This window comes from Dendronephthya gigantea, unplaced genomic scaffold (assembly GCF_004324835.1).
Source record: "Dendronephthya gigantea isolate DGI-Jeju-01 unplaced genomic scaffold, DenGig_1.0 000098F, whole genome shotgun sequence".
NCBI lineage: Eukaryota > Metazoa > Cnidaria > Anthozoa > Malacalcyonacea > Nephtheidae > Dendronephthya > Dendronephthya gigantea.
Genome location: NW_021163108.1, coordinates 648,150 through 671,527, shown reverse-complemented (window position 1 = coordinate 671,527; position 23,378 = coordinate 648,150). Strand labels below are relative to the sequence as shown.

At 38.7% G+C, this 23,378-nt stretch overlaps 1 protein-coding gene across 2 annotated transcripts in view; it reads left to right on the top strand.

Moving 5' to 3' along the window:
- LOC114534202 overlaps positions 1-23,378 on the top strand; it is a 60,748-nt gene that overhangs the window by 23,779 nt on the left and 13,591 nt on the right. Inside the window, exons 4-5 of one of the 2 annotated variants that reach the window (XM_028555757.1) lie at positions 7,325-7,390; positions 7,728-7,976. In XM_028555757.1, coding sequence (XP_028411558.1) covers positions 7,325-7,390; positions 7,728-7,976 — 315 coding nt within the window. Of the gene's footprint in view, positions 1-7,324; positions 7,391-7,727; positions 7,977-9,898; positions 11,054-23,378 lie in introns of those variants that run through there. The other variant, XM_028555758.1, reaches the window with a different exon arrangement.

Genomic DNA, 23,378 nt, shown 5'->3' with positions numbered 1-23,378 from the left:
CGCCTGGAGCAACAACCGGCGTTGGTATCAAGGGAAACAAACCCCTTACCGAAGTGTCTTCCGCGGGCTCAACATCCGCAATTTCAACCAACAGGGCACGCATGCCAGGAAAGACAAACAGGAAGAGAAACAAGTCAAGGTATTTCAAACGACTTAATGGTAAATCGGCACATTCCCGTCGAGGGGACGAGTTTGCAACCCACGACAATTGCTCAAACCTCAGTGTCGAGTCGTTTAAAAATCGATTTCGCCCAGCCGGAAAAACTAGCCGGTCGGTTAGTTCACTTTCTTCGAAATTAGCGCCTCCTCACGCTCGATCCCGAGGTCTTATCGGCTGTCGCGGGCTACAAACTCGAGTTCGTCAAGGCACCTCTGCAATCACGTGCACCGCAGCCCCTAAGGTTCTCGCATTCGGACTCGGTCAAGATCGACGCCGAGATTTTGACCCTACAGGAAAAGGGAGCACTAAAAGCAGTGGCACCAGTCTCGGATCAGTTCATAAGCAATCTATTTTTAGTTCTAAAACGGGACGGGACCTCCCGCCCTGTGATCAACCTACGCGGTCTGAATGCGTTTCTTCAATACCGTCATTTCAAAATGGAGGGTATTTACCTCCTACGCGATCTAGTCCAGCCCGGGGACTGGCTGGGGAAGATCGACCTAAAGGACGCCTACTTTGCTATACCCATTTGGGAGAATCATCGGAAATTATCTCCGGTTTATGTGGAAAGGGTCCTTTCAGGAGTTTGCTTGTCTCCCGTTTGGACTAGCTCTAGCCCCCCGGTTGTTCACCAAGATTATGAAGCCCGTTGTGACTCTGTTGCGTCGGTCAGGTATTCGTATCATAATATACCTAGACGATCTTTTGTTCATGCACACAACGCCAGAGGGTCTGCCGCCCAATACTTGCTAGAGAACTTGGGTTTTGTACTAAACCTGGAGAAGTCAGTGTTTACACCAACCCAGACCATAGAGTTTCTGGGTTTTGTAGTCAACACCTTAGAAATGACTCTTGTCCTGCCTCACGACAAGGTGAACTCAATCAAGTCACTTTGTGCGAGATTGCTAGAACAGCCGGAGGTGTCCATACGGATGTATCCCAGTTAATTGGCAAACTAACGGCTTCAATTCAGGCAATTTTTCCGGCTTCTTTGCATTACCGCCATCTTCAGGACTTCAAACACCAGGGCCTTGCGAAGGGAGGAGATTACGACTCCCGTTTAGCTCTGTCCAGCGAAGTCCGAGAAGAAATTCAATGGTGGATAGTCCCCCTCGACGCCTGGAATGGTCGAGCCATTCTGTGTTCACCACCCGACCTGATCATCGAAACCGATGCCTCCAAGCTCGGATGGGGGACGGTGTGCCAGGGTGTGACAACGGGGGGTATGTGGTCCCAAATGGAGAGAAAATTGCACATCAATTGCCTCGAGCTGCTAGCGGGTTGCTTTGTAGTCAAGAGTTTCACACAGAACCGAATGTGCCCATGTGAGGCTCCGCATGGACAACACAACGGCGGTCGCGTATGTGAATCGATTAGGAGGGACTCACTCCCTGGTTCTGTCCAATCTTGCTTTAGCCCTGCGGGAGTGGGCTCTTCAGAACAAGCTCATGCTCAGTGCGGAACATTATGCTGGTCGTCTGAACACTACGGCAGACTGGCAATCTCGTCATTTCACGGATACGAGCAACTGGCGTTTAGATCCGAAGGTCTTTTATTCCATCATGAAAATCCAGGGGCCTTGCTTGATCGATTTGTTCGCGGACAGACTGAACAGCCAACTTCCACGGTATTTCAGTTAGAGACTAGATCCTCACGCACTGGTTGCGGACGCTTTGCAGCAGGATTGGTCCCGGGGGCGGAATTATGCGTTCCCTCCGTTTTGCCTTATCATGCGTTCGTTAGCCAAGCTGAGAGAGACGGGGAGGGAGATGATTTTGGTTGCGCCAGTTTGGCCGACGCAACCATGGTACACCAAGTTGTTAGCCTTGTCAATCCTCCCCACCGGTTCTTCTACCGTCCTTCCCAGATCTTTTACTCAGCCCTCGGAACGAGAGGCATCCGTTAGTCGAGAACCAAACCCTGCTGTTGGCCGCGTGGCATGTCTCCAGCAGTGCTTCCAATCGGAAGGTATTTGTTCAGACGCTTCCAAGCTCATCCTGGCAGCGTGGAGGCCAGGCACAAACACAGTTTATAACTCCGCCTGGAAGAAATGGCATAGCTGGTGTTGCAGCCGGAAAGTTGATCCTTTTTGCCCCTCTCTGGCAAATATAACCAGTTCTGTCTGGTATATTAGTAACAATGTGAATGAAAGTCAAATAATTTTGGAGGAGCCTACTCACCTGCTCCTGTTTAAAAGCAAGCGGAAAGGAACTCTGTCTGCAATGATTCATATCGCAGTGGCTGATTGTTCCCTAATACAAAACAAAACGTTTTGGCCAAAATTTGTAAGCTGCAAACCATGGCAAGTAAATGCCATGGAAAAAAGAATGGCGATAGCCGATTTCAAGCGACCCAAAAGGGAAACTATGCAACTTACGTATGATGAATAACATTCCTGTTATGATAACTCGACGCAAATATCGCTCATGGTTAATAAAGCGTGACACAGGAAACCTTGTACCTGTGACATTTGTCAACAGGATTGAGGCGGATAATATGCAAGACAACAATTCCTTGACAACAAATACGGAACCAATAAAGAGTATGACACAGATCCCCCATCAGACATCAACCCAAATGCCACGCAAACCAATTCCCGTAGTCGTCTCTCAATCTCGTAAATCCTCAACGAACAATAAAGGGGCAAATATGGAAAATTTCATCAGAATTAAAGTTCCTATATCACTTGTGGGATCTTTACGGATTTGAATAGAGCTTAAAAAATTAGTTTATAAGTTCTACAACCCTTTTTGATATAGTTAAAAAGTTTCGGAAATATTTATATCTAAATATGACGATTTGCCTAAATTTCCGTCGTGCTCGGGGGCCTGGGACTCAGGAACCGAGCTCTTGTCAAACATAATATAATCAATTGTAATTCTACTTTGATCTTCCAATAACGTTAAATATTTTGAGAAAAACTCGCCCAGTTGCTACAGCTATACACGACACACCGTTGGCAATTGAGATCGGTGGCTATGGAGTCTTTCGATAAGATGAATAGAAAAGGAGCACGGCGAGGTGTGTTTATATACAAAAGCTTCCTCTGTAACGAACGTTATACCGAATGAAAATGGATGTGAAGTTTTGTGGATCACAATCAAACCACGACGATTACCTAGAGGTTTCTCGGTGCCTATCGTAGCGGTCCTATACCAGCCTCGTTCCCAGGCGCTTTAAATAAAACAAAATATCATGAAGAACGCTACAGGCCTTTTACATAGATCAGTGGCTATACAGAGCGAGCACGCAAGGAATTATGGGGAGGACGCAGAGAAGGAAGCGTCCTTCCCAAAATTCCTTGCGTGCTCGCTCTGCATAGCCACTGATCTATGTAAAAAGCCTGTAGTGTTCCTATATTTTATTTTATTTAAAGCGCCTGGGAACGAGGCTGGTCCTATACCGTCCTCCCAGTGCAAATAAGACAATCATGCTAGAATACTTGTAATCATCCCTCGAATTACTGGAAATCAAATTCTCTAATTGTGGCTTAATCCTGGCTGGAGACTTTAACAAACTGCCTTCACGACATATTTTTCGCTAATTTCAACTCAAGCAAATAGTAAATTTTAGTACAAGAGGCTCAAATAAACTTGATCTGATCTTGTCTGATTTTTATGATCAGCCATTAAGTGCCCTCCACTGGGTTTGTCGGATCATCGTACTATTATCGCCCTATCTAAAGAGAGAACCCATGGTAACCAACCTAAGGAAACAACCTATGTGCGTGACAGGAGATCCAGCAGCATTCACCGTCTGGGAAGATTTCTATGTGAAGTTCCTTGGGATTTAGTGGTTAATCCAAATCAGTCTTGTAAACAAAATCTGAGTAACTTCACCAACGTTGTAAATTACGGATTGGACGCTCTATTGCCACTGAAGGCTGTAAAGGTTTAACAAGAATGATTAACCCTGGATGAACAACAACCTAAAACGTTTGATTAAAAAGAAGCAGAAGGCTTTCACAGAAAACTATCATACCCTGCATGTATAAACAGCTACGGAATAAAGTAAACCGATGCAGAAAAAATTGCCGTAAGTTATATTATGAAGCTAAAGTGAAAAAACTTAAACGTAATAATCCCAAATATTAGTGAAAAGAAGTGAAACGTCTCTGTGGTCACCAACAAAAGCCGACGAATAACATCTTTGCAAACTTGGAACAGGCCACACAAGATCTCGACTCACTTAGCAATTTGATAAACGATTGTTTTTTAGAACCTATGCGTGACTATCAGCCGCTGCCGGATAGCATCCCTATTATTACCGGAAATGATAGCCAAATTTGTTTGTGTTATATTTAAATCGTGTTAAACCGGGGAAATCTAGTGGTCCCGATTGTATGCCCAATTGGCTTCCGCGGAAGTTTACAGTTATCCTAGCAATGTCTATATCAACAATAATAAATACATCCTTTAAAGAAAACCAAGTGCCTGTCTCTTGGAAATTGGCTAATATCTGCCCTATACCGAAAGGTAAACAAGTGATCGACGTTAATAAAGATCTTAGGCCTGTATAGTGTATCCCTAACCTCAACACTCTCTAAAATTGATGAAGATGCCATTATTAAACACGATTTACAACCGAGAATAATGAATCGCCTAGACAGTAAGCAATTTGGTTTTATACCTGGCTCCAATACCACATTGACTCTTATTGCCTTAATCCATTGTTGGTCAGAGACATTAGACAAAGAGGGCGGATGTGTGCGATCATTGGTTACAGACTATCGGAAAGCGTTTGATCTTATTGACCATAATGTTCTGTATGGGAAACGTCTAGAAATAGGTCTTAAACCATCAACTTTGAATTGGATCACAGATTTTCTGAGAGGAAGATCACAGAGGGTAAAGCTCTCCTCGAAATTATACTCGAACTGGAAACCTGTTAATGCTGGTGTCCTGTAAGAGAGTAAGCTTGGTCCATGGCTGTTTTTGCTAATGATCAACGACCTTGTAATTTTTAACGATCAATTTGATGGAGTCATGATGAAATATGCGGATGATACCAATATCTCAGAGTACATCGTTGATCACACAGATAACAGCTCCTTGCAAGAAGTAACAGATTCTATTGTCGACTGGTCTAAAAGAAATAAATTCCAACTTAATCCCCCAAAATATATGGAATTTGTTGTGTCTTTCAAACGGAATCAACCTAGCTTTCCTCCCACTTTTATTAATGGATCACCTATTGAACGAGTAGAAAAACCATCGATCCTTGGTTTATCTATCACAAGGGATTTAGAATGGAAGGAACATGTGGACAAAATAGTTAATAAAGCATCGAAGCGAATTTATTTACTGAAACAACTCAAAAGGTTTGGACTTGACGCGAATGATTTAAAGTGCTTCTATGTTGCCTCAATAAGGTCGATTCTGGAATACTCATGTCACGTTTTCCACTACCAGTTTACCACAATATTTGTCAGATGAAATTGAAAGGATACAAAGGAGAGCGCTACGTATCATTTACCCTCAACTATCCTATGAAGATGCCCTAGCCATGTTGGGACTAAAGACTTTACACGTTCGAAGGGGTGATCTATGCAATAAACTTTTTAACTCAATTTTGAATGATGAGGGTTATAAACTTCGTAATTTACTGCCTCCTGAGGTAACATCGAAATATAATCTTAGGAACGACAATCTTTTTAATATTCCAAAATACCGTACTAATAGATTTAGAGATACATTTATAACATCTTGTCTGATAAATTTATAAGTAGTTGATATTTTAAAGTTGTATGTGCTAATTTTTATTGTAAAACCTATAACGTTTAATAATCTTGTAAATAGTTGTTAAAATATTTTTGTATACATAATCATGCAATTCAGTCCTATGGCTGCTAGATGATTTTAATAAACGGATTATCTATCTATCTATAAGGTCTACGCGTGGAGGGCTTCAAATCTCCATGATTACGCGTGATTAACACGAGCGGGCATCAAATTTCATAATTTTCCCTAGGGCAAATTATGAAATTTGATGCTCGTTTGCTATGCTTTCCCAAGCAAAGCGACCCTGGAAATCACACTAATTACAGGAAAGTGGCAAACATGTATATTTTTTGAGAATAAAGAATTTTTCTACTGTTTTTGAAGTTAACTTTAAATTTTCTCATATTCTAATCTAAACAGGTAATGTCTAGGAGTTAGCCCTTCATTGGCCTCAAACTATTCTTTGGTTCATTTTGACGCTAGATATAATAACAAATCACTTATTCACTGACACCTCGGGAAAGCAGTGTGTTTTGTTGACCCTCTACCGCTCGTTGTTCAACAACGGCGGTCACGGGACAACAAAGCACACTGTTTCCCTCGGCATCAGTAAATAAGTGTTAATTGTTCATCTTTAACACCTGAGGATCCCGAATGGACAATGTTGATTTACCAATGACAAATTAGCCATACCATTCGCACGAATGAACTTTTCCCTTACCAATGGACAATTACTTTACCATGCAATGGACACCATTGGTACCAATGGACAACATTTGAGAGCCACTTTAGCCGCGTACTATCACTGAATTTATTCAAGGTCAGAACGAATGCACAATGCCCATTCACCAATACCGAATTAGCATACCATTTGTACGAATGTACAAAGCGTATTTACCAATGGTAAATTATAGCCATACCATTCGTACGAATGAATTTTCCCTTTGCCAATAGACAGTTACTTTACCAATAAATTACATTGGTACCAATGGACAAAATTTTTATGGCTACCTTAGCTGCGTAGGGCATTCATTACTCCCCTTTATTCAAAGTCAGAACGAATGCACAATTCCCATTCACCAATGGTAAATTAGCATACCATTGGTACGAATGGAGAAAGTATATTTTCCATTGGTAAATTAGCCATACCATTAGCACGAAAAGACAACGTTAATTTAGCAATGGTAATATTAGCAATAACAATTGATATTTCCCTGTCCAAATGACAAAATGGCTAGTCCATTTGTTAAAGAAAATCCACGAAATTTACAATTGGTATGCTTGCTCGTTTCTATTGAAACATATATCTATAAACAAAAGCGTCTTTGTAAACAATTTTTTTTTGTACTGAGGGCCCTGGGACGAGACCGTTACAGGCAAAACTAGGGCGGTGAAGTAGGCATGTTTGCAGTTTAACAGAATTCTTTATGATATTGATTTTTAGAATGAGATTTGGGAGCTAGTTGAACATGTGGTTAAACGGCCGCTTGAAATTTTGAGCACAGAACACGTAAGTGACACATTGTTCGTAGTATGAAGTATGACAAACCTGCCATTTCTAACAATTATTGTTCGCTATTGGCTGAATGGCTGGAGAAATTCATTAATTTATTCATTCAATTTCATTTGAACCTAATAAATGAACTGGGAGACTACCAAACGTGTATCTTCAACGACACCGGCAGTACTAAATCGCCAATACATGATTAGACGAGACAGTAATCGAATATGGAGACCTGCATGAACATATCCTGGTTACTCCCGGAAAGATATGATCAGTGCTACTTCATATAGAGAGGAGGAGATGAAATTACATGGATGTTCATGCATTATTTTCTTTATTTTAGGCTTTTAGCAATGTTTCAGTAGCCCTCGATCGTGTTCTAAAATTTGTAAGAAATTTTGGACGCTCTATATTGCGTGGTTATTTCAATCGCGAGCGCTTTGACCCATTCGGAACATATTATGTGATGGACGCTTCAGCATCAGATGAAAAGTATTACGTCGTACCTGCAGAAAAATCCCAGCGCTTCTTCATGATCAATAATGATGAATATCCAAGTATTTGGGACGTGTTACGCAAATATCTCATCAATGTAAGTACGCAATGTAACTGTAATGTTTGCATGTATACCATTGACGAAAGAAACAAAAGCCAATCATTAACTGTATAATTATAAGGATATGATAGGAAAGTTCATTTTTTTGTTGGTGCCTGCATTGATTAATAAGGATAGATGGTCTTCATTCCACAATGGACACTTTTATGAAATGTCTTTATACAGAACAGCGTATCGTTTCTAATTTATTTTAGCATAACATAGAACGGTATGTGCACGAAGTTGAACTGGTTTTCCTTCACGATCTGTCAGAATTCGAGAAATTCGAAGTTGCATGTAGTACGGCAATTGAGGGAGATATTGCACCACAAATAACAGAGGTCAGTTTTGAGAACATTGGAGAAGAAGTTGTAGCAAAAGTCGCTGGTACCAGTATGTGGTTTGTGTATGAAGTTTCTATCGAAGGCGTAAATGGCAATGGAAACGATCTAAAAGTGGACGTAAAGAAATCGTCAGAGTCTGAGGTACAAACGAGAATGCGAGAGGCCAGTATTGTCCACAATGAAGCAGTGTCTGTACGAGTGAAAACACATTTTCAAAACTCCAGATATCTTTCAGCAATGGAAGTTCCTGCTAAGACCACAGTACGTATATGTATTTATATATATATATATATATATATATATATATATATATATATATATATATATATATATATATATATATATGCATGTAACTTGTAGATAATCAAAAAGGTTTTCCCCAGCAAAATATAACCAATATATGACTCCAGTGATACTAGTGCACGCCCAGGGGGGGACGTCTACAAAATATTACAACAGTGCACCATATTCCATCGATTTGCAATGGCGAATGATGGTAGAGGCAAAACAAATAGCTTTGCTACTGCCAGTCATTACCGCTGACACTCCACTAAATTTATCAATTCCATAAATGTATTATAGCATGGTGTAACACGGGGGAATTTCGTTTTAAAATATTCGGCATATTTTTTACATTTTTTAGGCAAAGCCAATCACAATTATGCCTAAATTTTTAATACTTTATGTAAGATGGTAAATAATGTACTTTTTACCCGAAGTAGTTAAAATTAATGCATTTTTATTGGGTTGCTAAAAATGTAAACAAACTTACTGATTGGTCTAAAACGAAATTCCCCTTGTTGCATAGTGTGGTTCATAGCACGTCCAAATACATAGAGGCCTTTAGCCTCCTATAGCCAACCAAAATTTAAAATGGCGACAGTGTAAACACACTGTTAGAACACCCAAAATGAAATTTTATTGGGCATAACCTCTCTTATATCTGCACTTTCTGGTTTACATAGGTTTACTTACAAGATTATAATAATTTTATTTTTAAGTTATAAACCACAGAAACAATATCAATAGATCTTAACTTAAGTTTGTTGACAACCAAGTCCTCATATGCGAAGCAATAAAAAATTCATGCACGAAAATAGCCTTCTTTTAATTAATACGGCACTGCTTGTTGGGCTGTAATTTTTTTTAACAAGCACTGTTTTCCCCCTTCTTCTTATTTCATTTTTTTTTGGCTTTTAGGCATATCCAGTGACAAGGAGGCAGCAACAGCTTGCAAAATATCGTCCACATGGCATTATTGAATTATGTTATCTAAGTGCATTATTAGAACGTCGTCATGAACACTACAGTTCCAAAAGATTTAAAACAATTGAAGCCTTCCTCAGAAACGCAGTTTCTGTCGTTCCACTAGAAAGCCTTTTCCATGCCATTGCTAAAGGTAAATTTGAGGTAATGCTGCAGTGTTGCGAAATATTTTGCACTGGTGACGCTATTCCATCAAAATATCCACCATCAAAATTTCTTGTTAATTTGATGAAAAATGCGCTGCAACGAATTCGTCATTTCCAAACTCAAATCCGATATTCGCAAAAGTCAGATGATATCTCTTTAGCCGAAGAGCGTCGACGGAAGGCGAGGGAATGCGAACTCACACTCTTGGAGAAGGAATTTGAAGAAATGGAATATCGATGTCATTTTAACCAACAGGAAGATAGAGATCATGAAATATATCGTGGCTTAAATGTCTTAAGATATGGCGTAAACAGATTACGGCGGCAAGAAGTAGATACAGTTTCGCGATCACCTTCTGAACTGGTAGAGCTGAATGAAATGCTAAACCGTACCATTTCCAAAATCGCTCCTTTCTTGACGAAGTTCAAAAACAACGGTAAACGGCGTAATCCCCAGCCCGAGTGCAATTTTAATTTAGAAGTCATTTATCCCGTGACAAATGTTGAAGACACGAGAGAAGATACTAAGGTTCATTACAAAGCACCGATGACATTACTGAAAGAAGGAAGAAAGGAGCTTATCAGTATAAGCGAGAAATTGATTGCCGAACAGTCCGGGTATAGCGAAGAATCTTTAACCTCCAACAGAAATAGCATGATGCTTAAAGTCTTAAATAGTTTGCGCAAAGAGTTTGGAACTTGTACTACCCTTCTTGGCACATTTATGGAAGCCCAAGTCCAGATTCCTCTGGAAAAGGTCGGGGGTGATACATATGTGAATGAACTCGCCAAACATGCACGATCTTTTGGTTTGTCGGTTTGGGGATTACTAGTTCTACCCTTTGGCTATTTGAACCAAATCATTGGACCTTCTGATGAATTTAGACAATTCGTGATTAAATTTTCGGATAATATCAAAAAATTTCATCGATCATTGCTTCCTCCTTCGGAGCACCAGTTTCCAGATTATGATGAGAAGTTAGAATTTCTGGTTGGAAGCATGAAGCAGAGCTGGATATCTAACCAGAAATATGTAAGCTATTCCCTTGAACGACAACTACAAGACCAGTGCAAGAAACGAAACATATTTCACGACACACCTGTTGAGGAAATTCTAAACCAGTGGAATAGTAATTTCGAGGATGAAACGTTGACGTTGGTGCCTAATGAATACCGTCCTTTGGTTGCCAGATGGATAAAGTGGTCGTTGATGATCAACAATTTGCGTGAAAATTTAGCGAGCCAAACTGCTGTTGGAGTAATTGGGCTTGTCAATTCTGGCAAATCAAAGTTTGTCAGATCCCTGTTTGGAGAAGAGGTAATTTTGATTTAGGCAACAAAAAGGAAGATTGCGAAAAGACCGTACTAAATTTAGTAAAATTATTAAGTTGGGCAGCAAAATATTGTAAATTAAGGAAAATATAGCCATGCGAAGTTGGCAATTTTGTATACTTTTTCAGTACGGCCGGAAGCGTGTAACTAAATTAGCTAAACGCTTCCGGCCGTAGTGAAAAAGTATACAAACTGATTGGCTACTTTGCATGGCAATATTTTCCGTAATACTTGACATTTTGCGCCCAAATCTGGCAATTTTACTAATTTCGGTATGCTCTTTTTAGCTGTGGTGATTTATTTCCTTCTTGTTGCCTAGATCGTAAGTTGGTCTATTATGCCAAAGGTCCATTAGATAAAGGGAAATTAATTAAAATGCAGGGTAAAAACTGGGGAGGGTATGGCAAGCCATTTGTAGCAATATTCAACCAACCGTATTTCAGCATTAAACAGTATCGTTCAATTAATTCTTATGTGTTATAAGTAGAAAATTCAAATATCAACCAAACCGTTCAACAAAATTATTCAACATTCAACAAAATTATTTTTATTCAACAAATTTATTTTATATTCAACAAAATTATTTTTATATTCAACAAAATTATTTTATATTCAATGAAATTATTTTATATTCAACAAAATTATTTTATATTCAACAAATTTATTTGATATTCAACAAAATTATTTTATATTCAACAAAATTGTTTTATATTCAACAAAATTATTTTATATTCAACTGTCACAAATCACAATCGCTAAGGGGGACGAAGGGAAGATGTGTGAACACTATAATAGAGTATGTGATACATAAAGTAACTGCACTCTGGGATTGGCTCTGGTAGATACCAATAATTTACCAATAATAGATACAGAGCTGGAACTAGTGTACGCACTTTTTTAGTGCGCATGCTCGGTAACTGAGTCTTGTTTACTCTGTGTGGAGTCTGTGTTCTGGCTTTGTGCTTCCGGTTTGGATTATCCCAGGCGTCCCAGAGCAAGAATCGTTGGCATCTGTTTTTTACATGCACATGTTACCACTATACCACTAAAGCAGTGATTTTTACCACTATAAAGCAGTGATTTTTACCATGGATACTTTAGCTGAACTAGAAATTAATGATTTTAACGCAGCAGAAGACTTGCCCCTGTTTTTTAATTCAGTTCTCGACCGGGCGGAAGATGTAATAAATGCTAACAGCGGTAATATCAATGAAGTGCAGGCATGTCTGACTGTTGTTGATCGTACTATAAGCCTGTTGGGATCGATACGCCAAGAAGTTGCTGAGGATGATAGCCAAGATTGGCATGCAATTGAAAACTGCTTTAAACTCATACTACAAAACTTACATGGCCATTTGCTAGAAATTTCTTGTAGACAGACAACGTTGACTTCGCAAAGTTGCAATATTGAGCGTACTGGACAACCTGGAAGACCTGCATTTAATGTCCAACCTGAAATGTTGGAAGAACTTTTGGCTTTGGGCTTTAGTAAAGAAAGAATTGCGAGGACATTTGGCGTGTCTAGATGGACTATTTACAGAAGAGTTCGGCAATACAACTTGCAACATTTAAGCGACTTTACCAATTTATCAAACACAGAGATAGATGAACTAATAAGAGATTATATTAGTCGCCACGGAACAACGACTGGCGAAGTGTTAATAATGGGTTACCTTCGTTCTCGTGGTTTACACGTGCAAAGAAGAAGAGTTCGTTGTAGTATGGCTAGAATCGATCCAGCAAATTCTGCCTTACGGTGGGGAGCAGCCGTTTATCGAAGGCGGTATCAGGTTCCGTGGGCTAACTCATTGTGGCACCTTGATGGACACCATTCTTTGATAAGGTGGGGATTAGTGATACATGGATGCATAGACGGGTACTCGAGAAGAGTAATTTATCTTCGCTGTAGCTCAAATAACTTAGCAAGCACAGTATTAACTTTGTTTCTTGATGCCATTGAGAAAGATGGGCAACTCTGGCCATCTCGTATTCGGGTAGACCATGGGGTAGAAAACGTCCTTGTGTGTGAAGCAATGGTAGAAGCCCGGGGTGAAAATCGTGCCAGCTTTATTGCTGGACCTTCTACCCATAATCAGAGAATTGAGAGACTTTGGAGAGATGTATTTCGCATAGTCAGCCACTACTTCTATTATGTATTTTACGCAATGGAAGATTCTGGACTCCTTAACACTACAAATCCTCTTCATGTGTTTGCATTACACATAGTTTTTTTACCCAGAATTAATGTAGCTCTCCAAGAATTCATGGAAGCATACAATCATCACAAAGTCCGTACAATGCACAACTGGTCCCCAAATCAAGTATGGACAAATAGCATATTAAATCCAGAAAACCCATTGCTCTCTGGGCAACCAGATCCACCACCTGAAAATGTTGAGTTTTATGGGTATGACCCACATGGACCAAATCCTTTTGAAGAAAGTGATAATAATGTTGTTGTCCACCCAATAATAAACATTGAAAATGCAGCTGATTTACAGTCAGCAATTTTGCAGGTTGTAAATCCTTTGGCACCTTCAAATGAGATGGGGATTGACATTTATGAGAAAGTTTTAAATTTATTACAAGTGTAAATAATTATATGGAATAACATATTGCAATCTATAAAATAACAAACTGATTTTCATGCTTACATTAACTGTATAAACTATGCCCATCTTTGAATGTATAAGTCCTAGTTTGAATTCAACCTTGCAAGTTCACCTATTATTATGCAATTCAAGTAGTGGCACTAAAACAATAATTTGGGAGGAAAATATTTGCATTATTTCCTTTAAAATTGAATATTAACCCCAGTGATTCTGGTACCACAACTCTAATAAATAACCATAACATTCAAACAAAACTAATTTTTTTGCAAATGTCAAGTTATTTCACCAGTCTAACAACTTATTTCTTCAACAGTCATGAGTATGGTTAATAAGTTATCTACATAACAATTATAGTTTAGCGGTTTCCAAAATATGCATTGGAAAACGCCATGTCATACACTTCAAAAAGCTCAACTTCAATGGGAAGTGCCATATTATGATCTGCAAATGGTAAGTAAAGGGTATTTGAACAGGTGTTTGCTGTGGGTATGAATGACCATTTAGCAGAAGAGATAGATGATACAAATTGTATGGATGGCTCTTTTGCAAAGCTGAGAACAGGTTCTTCGTCAGTTCCTGTTGTAAACTGTAATATATGCTCCAAGGTAACATTGCCTCTTTTGCCACCAGCAGCTTCTCTACAATATTTAGAAAATGCTGTATAGGCTGTATTTTCATGTTGCCTCTGATTGCATCCAACTTCAGAAAATTGGGGCTTTAGTAGGTGTACAAGTTTTCTTCTTGTTAGCGATGATGCACCTGATTGCCGAAAAAGGTGTAGAAAGGATGGCAGTTGTTTTGCAATCTCACACAAACCAAGTTTGTTAACACCTTGTGCCAGATTACTCAGGCTGTCAGAGCTAGTTGCACCATTCATAAAAACTGCTTGGAGTTGGTCTTCATTTAGGAACCTCGGCATTTTTCCATCTTGCAAAGCACTAAGGGCCATAATTACACCAACAACTTTGTAGTCCTCTGCGAGATGTTCTTTTATACCATTGTCAAAGTACTTTTGCTTCACTTCCTGTAAACATAACCTAAAAAATTCCTTTCTAGGACCACCTGCATCTTGTGCATTTTCACCATAAAAAGACACCTCCAGGGTAAGCTGGAGGTCTTCAATTCCAGGTACTTCTTCTAAAGCTGTCCCAAGCACATCATGTCTATTTATGAGAATAAAACTTGATCTCTCATCACTTAACTCGTTAACATCACCAGTGTAGCCATTCAATGGTTTACCCTTGACTATGAATTTTTGAGCACATCTCAGTATCTCCACTGGGTCTGAAATATTTTGTTCCTTGCAATATGTGATGCATTCATCTACAGCTTGAGTAACCGTAGCTTTGGAAAAGAGTGATGATGTGGACTTCTCTGGCAGGGATGAAGTGCAATTATGCTCCAAGTTGTTAGAGAATGTGATAGTGACCTCATCTGTAGGATGCAGCTGTTGGCTGGAGTTGATTCCAGGTGTTGGTTCAAGGCATTCTATGGTTCCGTAGCTACTTTCACCTCCAACATTCTCATTTTGGATGCAAGTTGATGAACTACTAGAGCTTGGTGTTTGTATGTCAACAACTTCTTTATGTAAATTATCAGAAGCTGGTGTTGTGGGATTTCTGCTTAAATTGTTATATTTACTTAACCGTTCTATAAATAAAGGAAGAAACATGCTTTGATTTATTTACAGATGGATCTTATAGATGATCTCATATATTGCCTTCATGTAAGAAAAGCATAAAAAAACTGGGGTGTGATCTTTTACAACCTAACATGAGCCTCTCAAGTCCCAATTCATACAATTAGGGGTTTTTTTACATGAGCCCGGTTACCCGAGATTCAATGAAGCGTGAGAGGACTTTGAGGTATTGAAATAAATCTTTACGACACCAAACAAGCACATGCTATTGTTGTGGTGATTATACGACTGCCAGGATCATGTTATCTGCTCATTTCAATACCTCAAAATCATCTCACGCTTCGTTGAATCTCGGGTAACCGGGCTCATGTAAACAGCCCCTAAAACATAACTAAAATTATAGGATTATTACAGTGGGATAGATGTTACGTACATTTATAGTACATTGCATGTTATATAGACACATACCTTCCTTCTCAAAATCAAACTCATCGTCAAGCTCATCCTCAACAAGCATACAGTCAAACCCATCTTTCATTTTTAAATAGATGGAACCTTGTCCAGCAAGCATTTTAATTTGCTGGTAGTTGTATTCGCCGACAGTGACAGGTTTTGTAATGCGGCGACGACTAGCGCGCACAAACTCAAAGTCACTGTTTGTCACGAGAGGAAACTTTAATCTTATTGCCTCACCAAGTTTTTCACGAATGTCCTTCTCAGTAGCCGCTTTCTTGACTTCAATGAAACCACGGAGTGCAACCATGCTTTCCTCATACACAATGTTCTCTGTGTCCTCACGTTCTCCTATGTGAAGAAGCACGAACTCAAAAACCTTTGGCTTTTCCTCGTTGACAACACGCGGTTTCTTCGCTGTTGATTCTGTTGCTGGTTTTGTTGCTCTCAATCGCTCTTTTTTTCCTAAACGCGAGTATAGTCCCTTCGAAGAAGACTGTTGAATCATCAACCGTGCCCGGTTAACGGCAGAATTAATGATACTGACATGTTGGCTAGACCCAGACGAAGTTTCGCATGACCGATTTCTTGCAATTTCCGATGTTGCTTGATCATTTTGTGTCGACTGCGATGGATGTGCAGTATTAGTGGCCGAAGGCTGCTGTAATATTACGTCAATAATATTACTTGCCTGATTTAAACAGTCAGAAAGTTTGCGTAGATTTGCCGAGTTTTGTTCATCTTCAGCCATTTTTGACAATGTCACGTGGTTCCGAGCTTTTGCTAGTTTTGGCGGGAAGAGACCCCTGATTGATTAACTAATTTTGTTGAATATAAAAAAATTTTGTTGAATATAAAAAAAATTTGTTGAATATCAAATAATTTTGTTGAATATAAAAATAATTTTGTTGAATATAAAAATAATTTTGCTGAATATAAAATAATTTTGTTGAATATAAAATAATTTTGTTGAATATAAAATAATTTTGTTGAATATAAAATAATTTCATTGAATATAAAATAATTTTGTTGAATATAAAAATAATTTTGTTGAATATAAAATAAATTTGTTGAATAAAAATAATTTTGTTGAATGTTGAATAATTTTGTTGAACGGTTTGGTTGATATTTGAATTTTCTACTTATAAAACATAAGAATTAATTGAACGATACTGTTTAATGCTGAAATACGGTTGGTTGAATATTGCTACAAATGGCTTGCCATAGGAGGGCAACAAGGTGGAATTTCATTTTAAACGGCATGATTTGTTTACATTTTCAAGCAAAGCCAAAGCCAATCAGAATGCCTAAATTTTAAATACTTCATGTAAAATGGTATATAATGTACCTTTTTACCGGAAGTTGCATTATGAATTCTGATTCGGTTATTGAAAATGTAAACAAATTGCTGATTGGTCTAAAACGAAATTACTCCTTATTAGGGAGGGCACTGAGTAGTAGCAGCTTTGCATTATCTTTTTCACATGTCTTATCACTTTTTCGGGAAACAGCAACATCGAGTTCACAGAAAAGCTTACTCTTGGCTCAATTCACTGTTTAATATAGCCATTTATTTTTCGGAAATCTGATTGGCTTTGAGAACGGACGGACCGCGCGAAATTTTAATCCCCAGCGATGACTGTCGGAAATTGTCGCGAACACTTGCGAGACAGGAAGTGAACTATTTATAATTTAGCCAATAGGAAGACTGTATTTACATGTGCTTAGGAACGAAATGGATATACAGATTTTGAGACGGTTGTTGTCGAAACGACTAGTGAGGTTCGAGTGATTTTTCGTAGATACATACTTGGGAGCCGAGTAATTAGCGAGGCGTGGCACCTCTGACGGGATTACGTTATTAACGGTTTACGTTGTTTATATATCTTGTGATTATATTTTGTGATTACATTTGCGATTGTATTTTTGACGTGGTTATATTTTGGTTATTTTTAATATGGCTACAAAATCTAATGAGAAAGTCGCAGAGCTGGACGTTAAACTAAAGCAACTACATGTGGGAGGACCGGTTCTGTGTTAGAATCGACGAAAGATATCACAATAACTCGGCAAATATAAATCGCGTCGCTAAAAGCACTTTCTCAAGATGTCGAGAAATCGCGCTGCGAAATCGAAAGAGTAGAAGCTGAAATAACGACATGGAATGCCGAAGTTAAAGAGAATTATCGATGGCAGATGATGATATTAAGCGGCTCGAGAAATGGCAAGACGAATACAAGCAAAAGAAAGAATCTATGGCGCGAGAAGAGCAGTTTAACTTTGAAATAAATTAAACTTCACGAAACTAAATTACAACTTCAGTCGGAACAGAATGCGAAAGTTTCGGGTAAACAAGCTATTTCAGCGAAGGAGGATGTTGCTGTGAAGCTGCTAAAGCTAGTGATAACGAAGTTCGAAGGATCGTTCACCGACTGGAATCGTTTTTGGGGACAATTCAGCGAATCTATAGAGAAACCTGGTATCACAAGTGTTGTGAAATTTTCCTATCTAAAAGAGTTACTAGGCGACAAAGTACGACGTGACGTCGAGTAACTTCCGTTCACTGCCGAGGGTTACAATCCGGCGAAAGCTATCTTGTGTGAGAAATACGGGAATGAAAGCGAGATCGTGAAAGCATATAGAAAGAAAATACTAGATTTACCAGTAGTAACATCAAATAACCCAAAAAAGATCAGCGAATTCAGTGAAAAATTAACCATTTGTGTACACAGTTTATGAAGAAGTTGGATGGTGTGAATGGTCTGACCTCACTGACACTTGACAAGTTATCAGCAATTCGGGGAGTTTGGTACGATCGGATAGTGGATGGGAGTCTTGGGATCTGGAAAACCTTGCAAAAGTCTTGCGGTTATGGGTAAGAAGGAACTCAGTTGATGCATCACGTGATCGGGATGAAGAGCAAGAGAAAAGGAGACGAGAGGCGAAACTGTTTCATTCTCGTGTGGGATGGGGTTATGTATATTGTGGCGCCAGTGATCATAAAGCTAATGACTGTCAAAGTCATGATGAACAGAAGCCAAGCGAATGTACGACGAGACTGATGGAAATGTTAATGGGGACACATACTACGCAATTGGAACTGTATGATGCTCAACTGTCTTCCATCGATAGAGAGTTTAAAATGGATGCCAAATTGACCAAGGTAAACAAAGCTCAATTGCTAACAATACCTAATCCACAGTACCAACGAATGGTAGCAACATATTCCCAACTCCAACCAGTCATCATTGCAGACAAGGATACCAAGGATCAGCTGCCTATACATGTAATCCTAAGCGTGGGGGATTATGCCAAGATCAAAACAAATGCAAATCCACTTATTGAGAAAACCGAGGAGCCCATTGCAGAACTTACTCGTTTTGGATGGTTTATTATGTCTCCAGGCAATGAGTTTGACAGACGAGCAATGTTACTGATGCAAACTAGTCAAGTTGATTATAAGCAACTCTGCCGCCTGATGTGCTGGGTCTAGAAGATTCATCAGTTGATGGTTCACTCAGAATTCAAAGAACAAGTACAGCGTTCGCCGGAAGGGTGGTACGAAATGCAATCACCATGGCGCAGCAATCACCCTGTACTCCGTTCCAACAAGTCTGGAAGCCTGCATCGCTTGAATGCGTTGACCGAGAAACTGCAACGTGATGGTCTCACTGAGCAATATGACAGTGTAATTTGGGAACAGCTAAAAGCATGGATCGTGGAGAGGGCTACAAACATGCCAGTGAACAAAGAGTTCTATATACTACACAAATGTGTAATCAAGGAAAAGTCCGAGACGACCAAATTGCGTATAGTATACGACGCGTCAGCTCGGGAAACGCCAGAGAGTCCATCCCTGAACGAATGCCTTCACAGCGGCCCATTTCTTCAAAACAAGCTCTGGGATGTCCTGGTCCAGCAACGAGCATTTCCTGTGATGGTTTCTGCAGATATTCGTCAAGCATTTCTGCAAATATGAGTGAGAGAAAATGATAGGACTATTGACTAACAAGCTCACTCTGAATAGGGAGAAGACCGAATACATGGTAATTGGATCTAGACAAAAGCTCTCTAATATTTCAAATGAGCTGGAAATCCACGTAGGTAAAACAAAAATAAAACGAGTAAGATTTTCTAAAACTTTAGGTGTTGTTATAGATGAACACCTTACCCGGGAAAGCAAATCGAAAACATTCAAACAAAAATTCAAAAGGTATTGGCACGTTGCGGAGAATGAGAAAATTAGTTCCAAAAACAACATTAACAAAAGTCTATAGTGCCATTATTTTACCACATTTCGACTATTGTAACTGTGTATGGGGCAATTGCAGTGATTACTTAATTGATAAATTACAAAAATTGCAAAACAGAGCAGCACGCGTAATCACTGGCAAAACATATACGAAACGAGATCACGAGATATTTTAAAAGAACTTCACTGGCAACCCCTGAAAGAACGCTTTAAACGAAAGAAACTAATTTTTACGCATGGCTTGAGTAGCAAGAAGTTTTACCCAGGCTTGAGTAGCAAGAAGTTTAGATTAATTCTCGATCACTATTCTCTAGAATGATAAAATTTTCGATATCTATTGTGCTTATATATTAAGGGGGGCTGGTAATTTATTTGCATATAATTGTATAGTATAGTGAATTTTTTTTCCTGTAAACGAACGGCCTCTTGAAAATCAGGTGCGTAAGAGCCCTTTATGGTGATGATTGGCTACTTAAATCACATAATACTATATCTATGACTATATAAAAATACATTAGGTCTGGATTTGACCATTCTTTATTTCTACAACAAAAAATGTAATTCGAAGTTCGTATAGCGATTGATATCATTCTTTTTGTTGCCAAGACAAGTAAAAAACGTTAGGGAAAAGGAAACGAGATCAAATAAAGATAGATTATATAACTACTTCTGCAGGACAGAACGTTGTAGAAAGTGGAACGAAAAACAAATCTAACATCCAAATGCGGAAAAGCGGCGCTACAAAGACGGTTGATTTGAGTGGGAATCTGAATAGAGTGTAACCCAGTAAAAGGAAGACAAAAAAAAATTATTTTCTTAGGTGTTGTTAGGATAGGCGGTTTTGGATCGAACGTATATTATCGAGAAATTTTCGGACTAGACGGTCGAATACATGCATGCGAAGGAAACCCGTTGACTTGAAATAACTTCCTAACGATTTCGAGTTGGACGTGAAAGTTTTCACAGCTCGAGCAGAGATTGAAAATGCGATGGAGTAAACATGATATTAAGCAGCGTTTATAATTGAGTGATATAAAGCTATGGAAATTGGTGAAGAAACCAGTAAACGTAGGTTTGCGATACACCGAAGTTGTAAACTTCCCGTTAGAGCGTAATATATCAACATCGAGAAAAGGGAGCTTGCCATTGTGTTCGTTGTCAGATGTGAAGATATATTGGAATGCTGTCGGTTAAGATAATCAAGGAAGAGAGGTACGTGATCCAGAGATCGGAGGAGAAGGAAGAAATCATCTACATATAGCGTCGATAGGGTACTGGTTTGAATAAGGTTTTGGAGCCATATTTGCTCATGAAAAAGTGGACCTAAGGGGCTGCCCAGTGCCACGCCATCCACTTGCTGTTATAGACGACCATTGAATATGAAATGGCAGTTCTTAACAGATAGGGACAAGACTATAGACTTGTATAACTCATTTATGTCTGTCATTTTGCCATCTTCAGAACAGTTTATGACTTCCTTCGCCAGCTGACTTTAAGGGACTAACTTGAAATGTACGTTTGAGTGTGTCTTATCACAGCACCCGGAAAGTGATCTAATTGTTCCATCTGTTAAATTATTGGCCTACAGCTAAAGTTTTATCTGTTCAGAGCAGATTTCCTCCACCCCTGTGGCAGAGTTGCCCATTATGATAATGAAAACAAGATGACAGACATAAAATTCCAATTCGCAAGCAAATAAATTATTTTATTATATGGCAAGCGCTTGTTTTGGTTAATTCTGCAATTTGATTGGCTGCTGACAGGTCCGGATTTCCCCGTATTGCCCACGGGCAATACGCAATTCTTATTGCCCTGTGAAAAGGCAAACTCACGGCAAAAACTAACTAAATTTAAACTGAAAAACAGATTAAATTCTTAAACGGAAAATAATGAATTTGAAATAAAAATAATAAATTTATATTTTACAAAATAGAGCGGTTTTTTTCACTTTAGGCCGATGTTTTGGTGTCGTGTGCCCGGATGAGATTGATCATTAAATTACTCATAAAGAATTAATCATTACAATGTCTGCATGCATGAAATATGCCATATAATAAAAAACTTACTAACTTCGACTGTTCGGTCTGTACGGTAAAATATCAAACCTCGGTCTTGGTGTATTGACCTCGCTATCGCTCGGTCAATACAGCACGACCTCGGTTTGATATTTTACCGTACAGACCTCACTCTCAGTCAGTAAGTTCTTAATATTTTTAAATAGGTAATTTTAGACGTATTTAGTATAGTATAGTATTTAGTATAGCAATAAAAGGTCAACTGGGCGTAATGGAAGTTCAATAAAACAACAATTTAATTTATGCCATTTTTTAACGTTCAAATCTGCGAGTCAAATAACTATAGCATGTAGGGAATAATCATCAATGCAATACGATTTACAATAAGGAAAACCCATAGATCATTCAAACAATAATTTATTTTCAATTAACCGTTTACATTTTTATTATGATTACCATTCGTATAATTATTTGCATGCAACGACAGAGCACTGCGATGACAAAGTTTTTGCAAGACCCAAATAAACAGTTCATTTAATCATCCTTGAATATTTTCTCTCACCAGGCATCGTGGTAGATAGGACTGCATCAATCGAAACCAGGCAGTACAGTTTTCGACACTGTCTCTTGCGTAATTCTACGTCTTCTTCCCTCAGCCCGTGATAAAAATCGATTCAGTGAACGCCTTTCTCTCCTAACATGCATTCTTATGTGTATTGTACTGTAGTAATTGAACTTTCACAATTCTGCTTAAATTTACAATGGCACGAACGGGAGTTAAATTGAAAATACATTATTATTTAAATGATCTATGGGTTTTCCTTATTGTTATTCTTGTCGCACTACACTAATGATTATTCCCTACATGCTATTGTTATTCGACTCGCACATTTGAACGTTAAAAGATGGCATAATATCCGCATTGTGTTTTTTGATATCCGCATTGTGTTTATATAATATATTGTCTTTGAAGTTGTTTGGAATTTTTGTTCTTCTCTCTGGCACAAAATTGTCCCAAAAAAGTAAAGGTGCACTATAATTATTCGTAAATATTATGTGTTCTTATAATTATTCGTGTGTGTTTGTTTTTTTTTCACGTTTTCTTCTGGAGTCGTTCGTTTTTTGGTCGAGTTGCCCCTTTTTTGGTTGAGTCGCGCCTATTTGTCGCGACTCGCGAAGCGCGTCAATTAGACTATCTCGTTATACTCAGTGTTTACACAGTTTCATTTTTATTTTATTTTCCTTGATGTTGAATCGATTGAAACATTCTCATTAGTTACAAAATCGATCACGTGGTTTTGTTGCCTGGCAACAGATCATGATAATCGTGGTTTATTCGC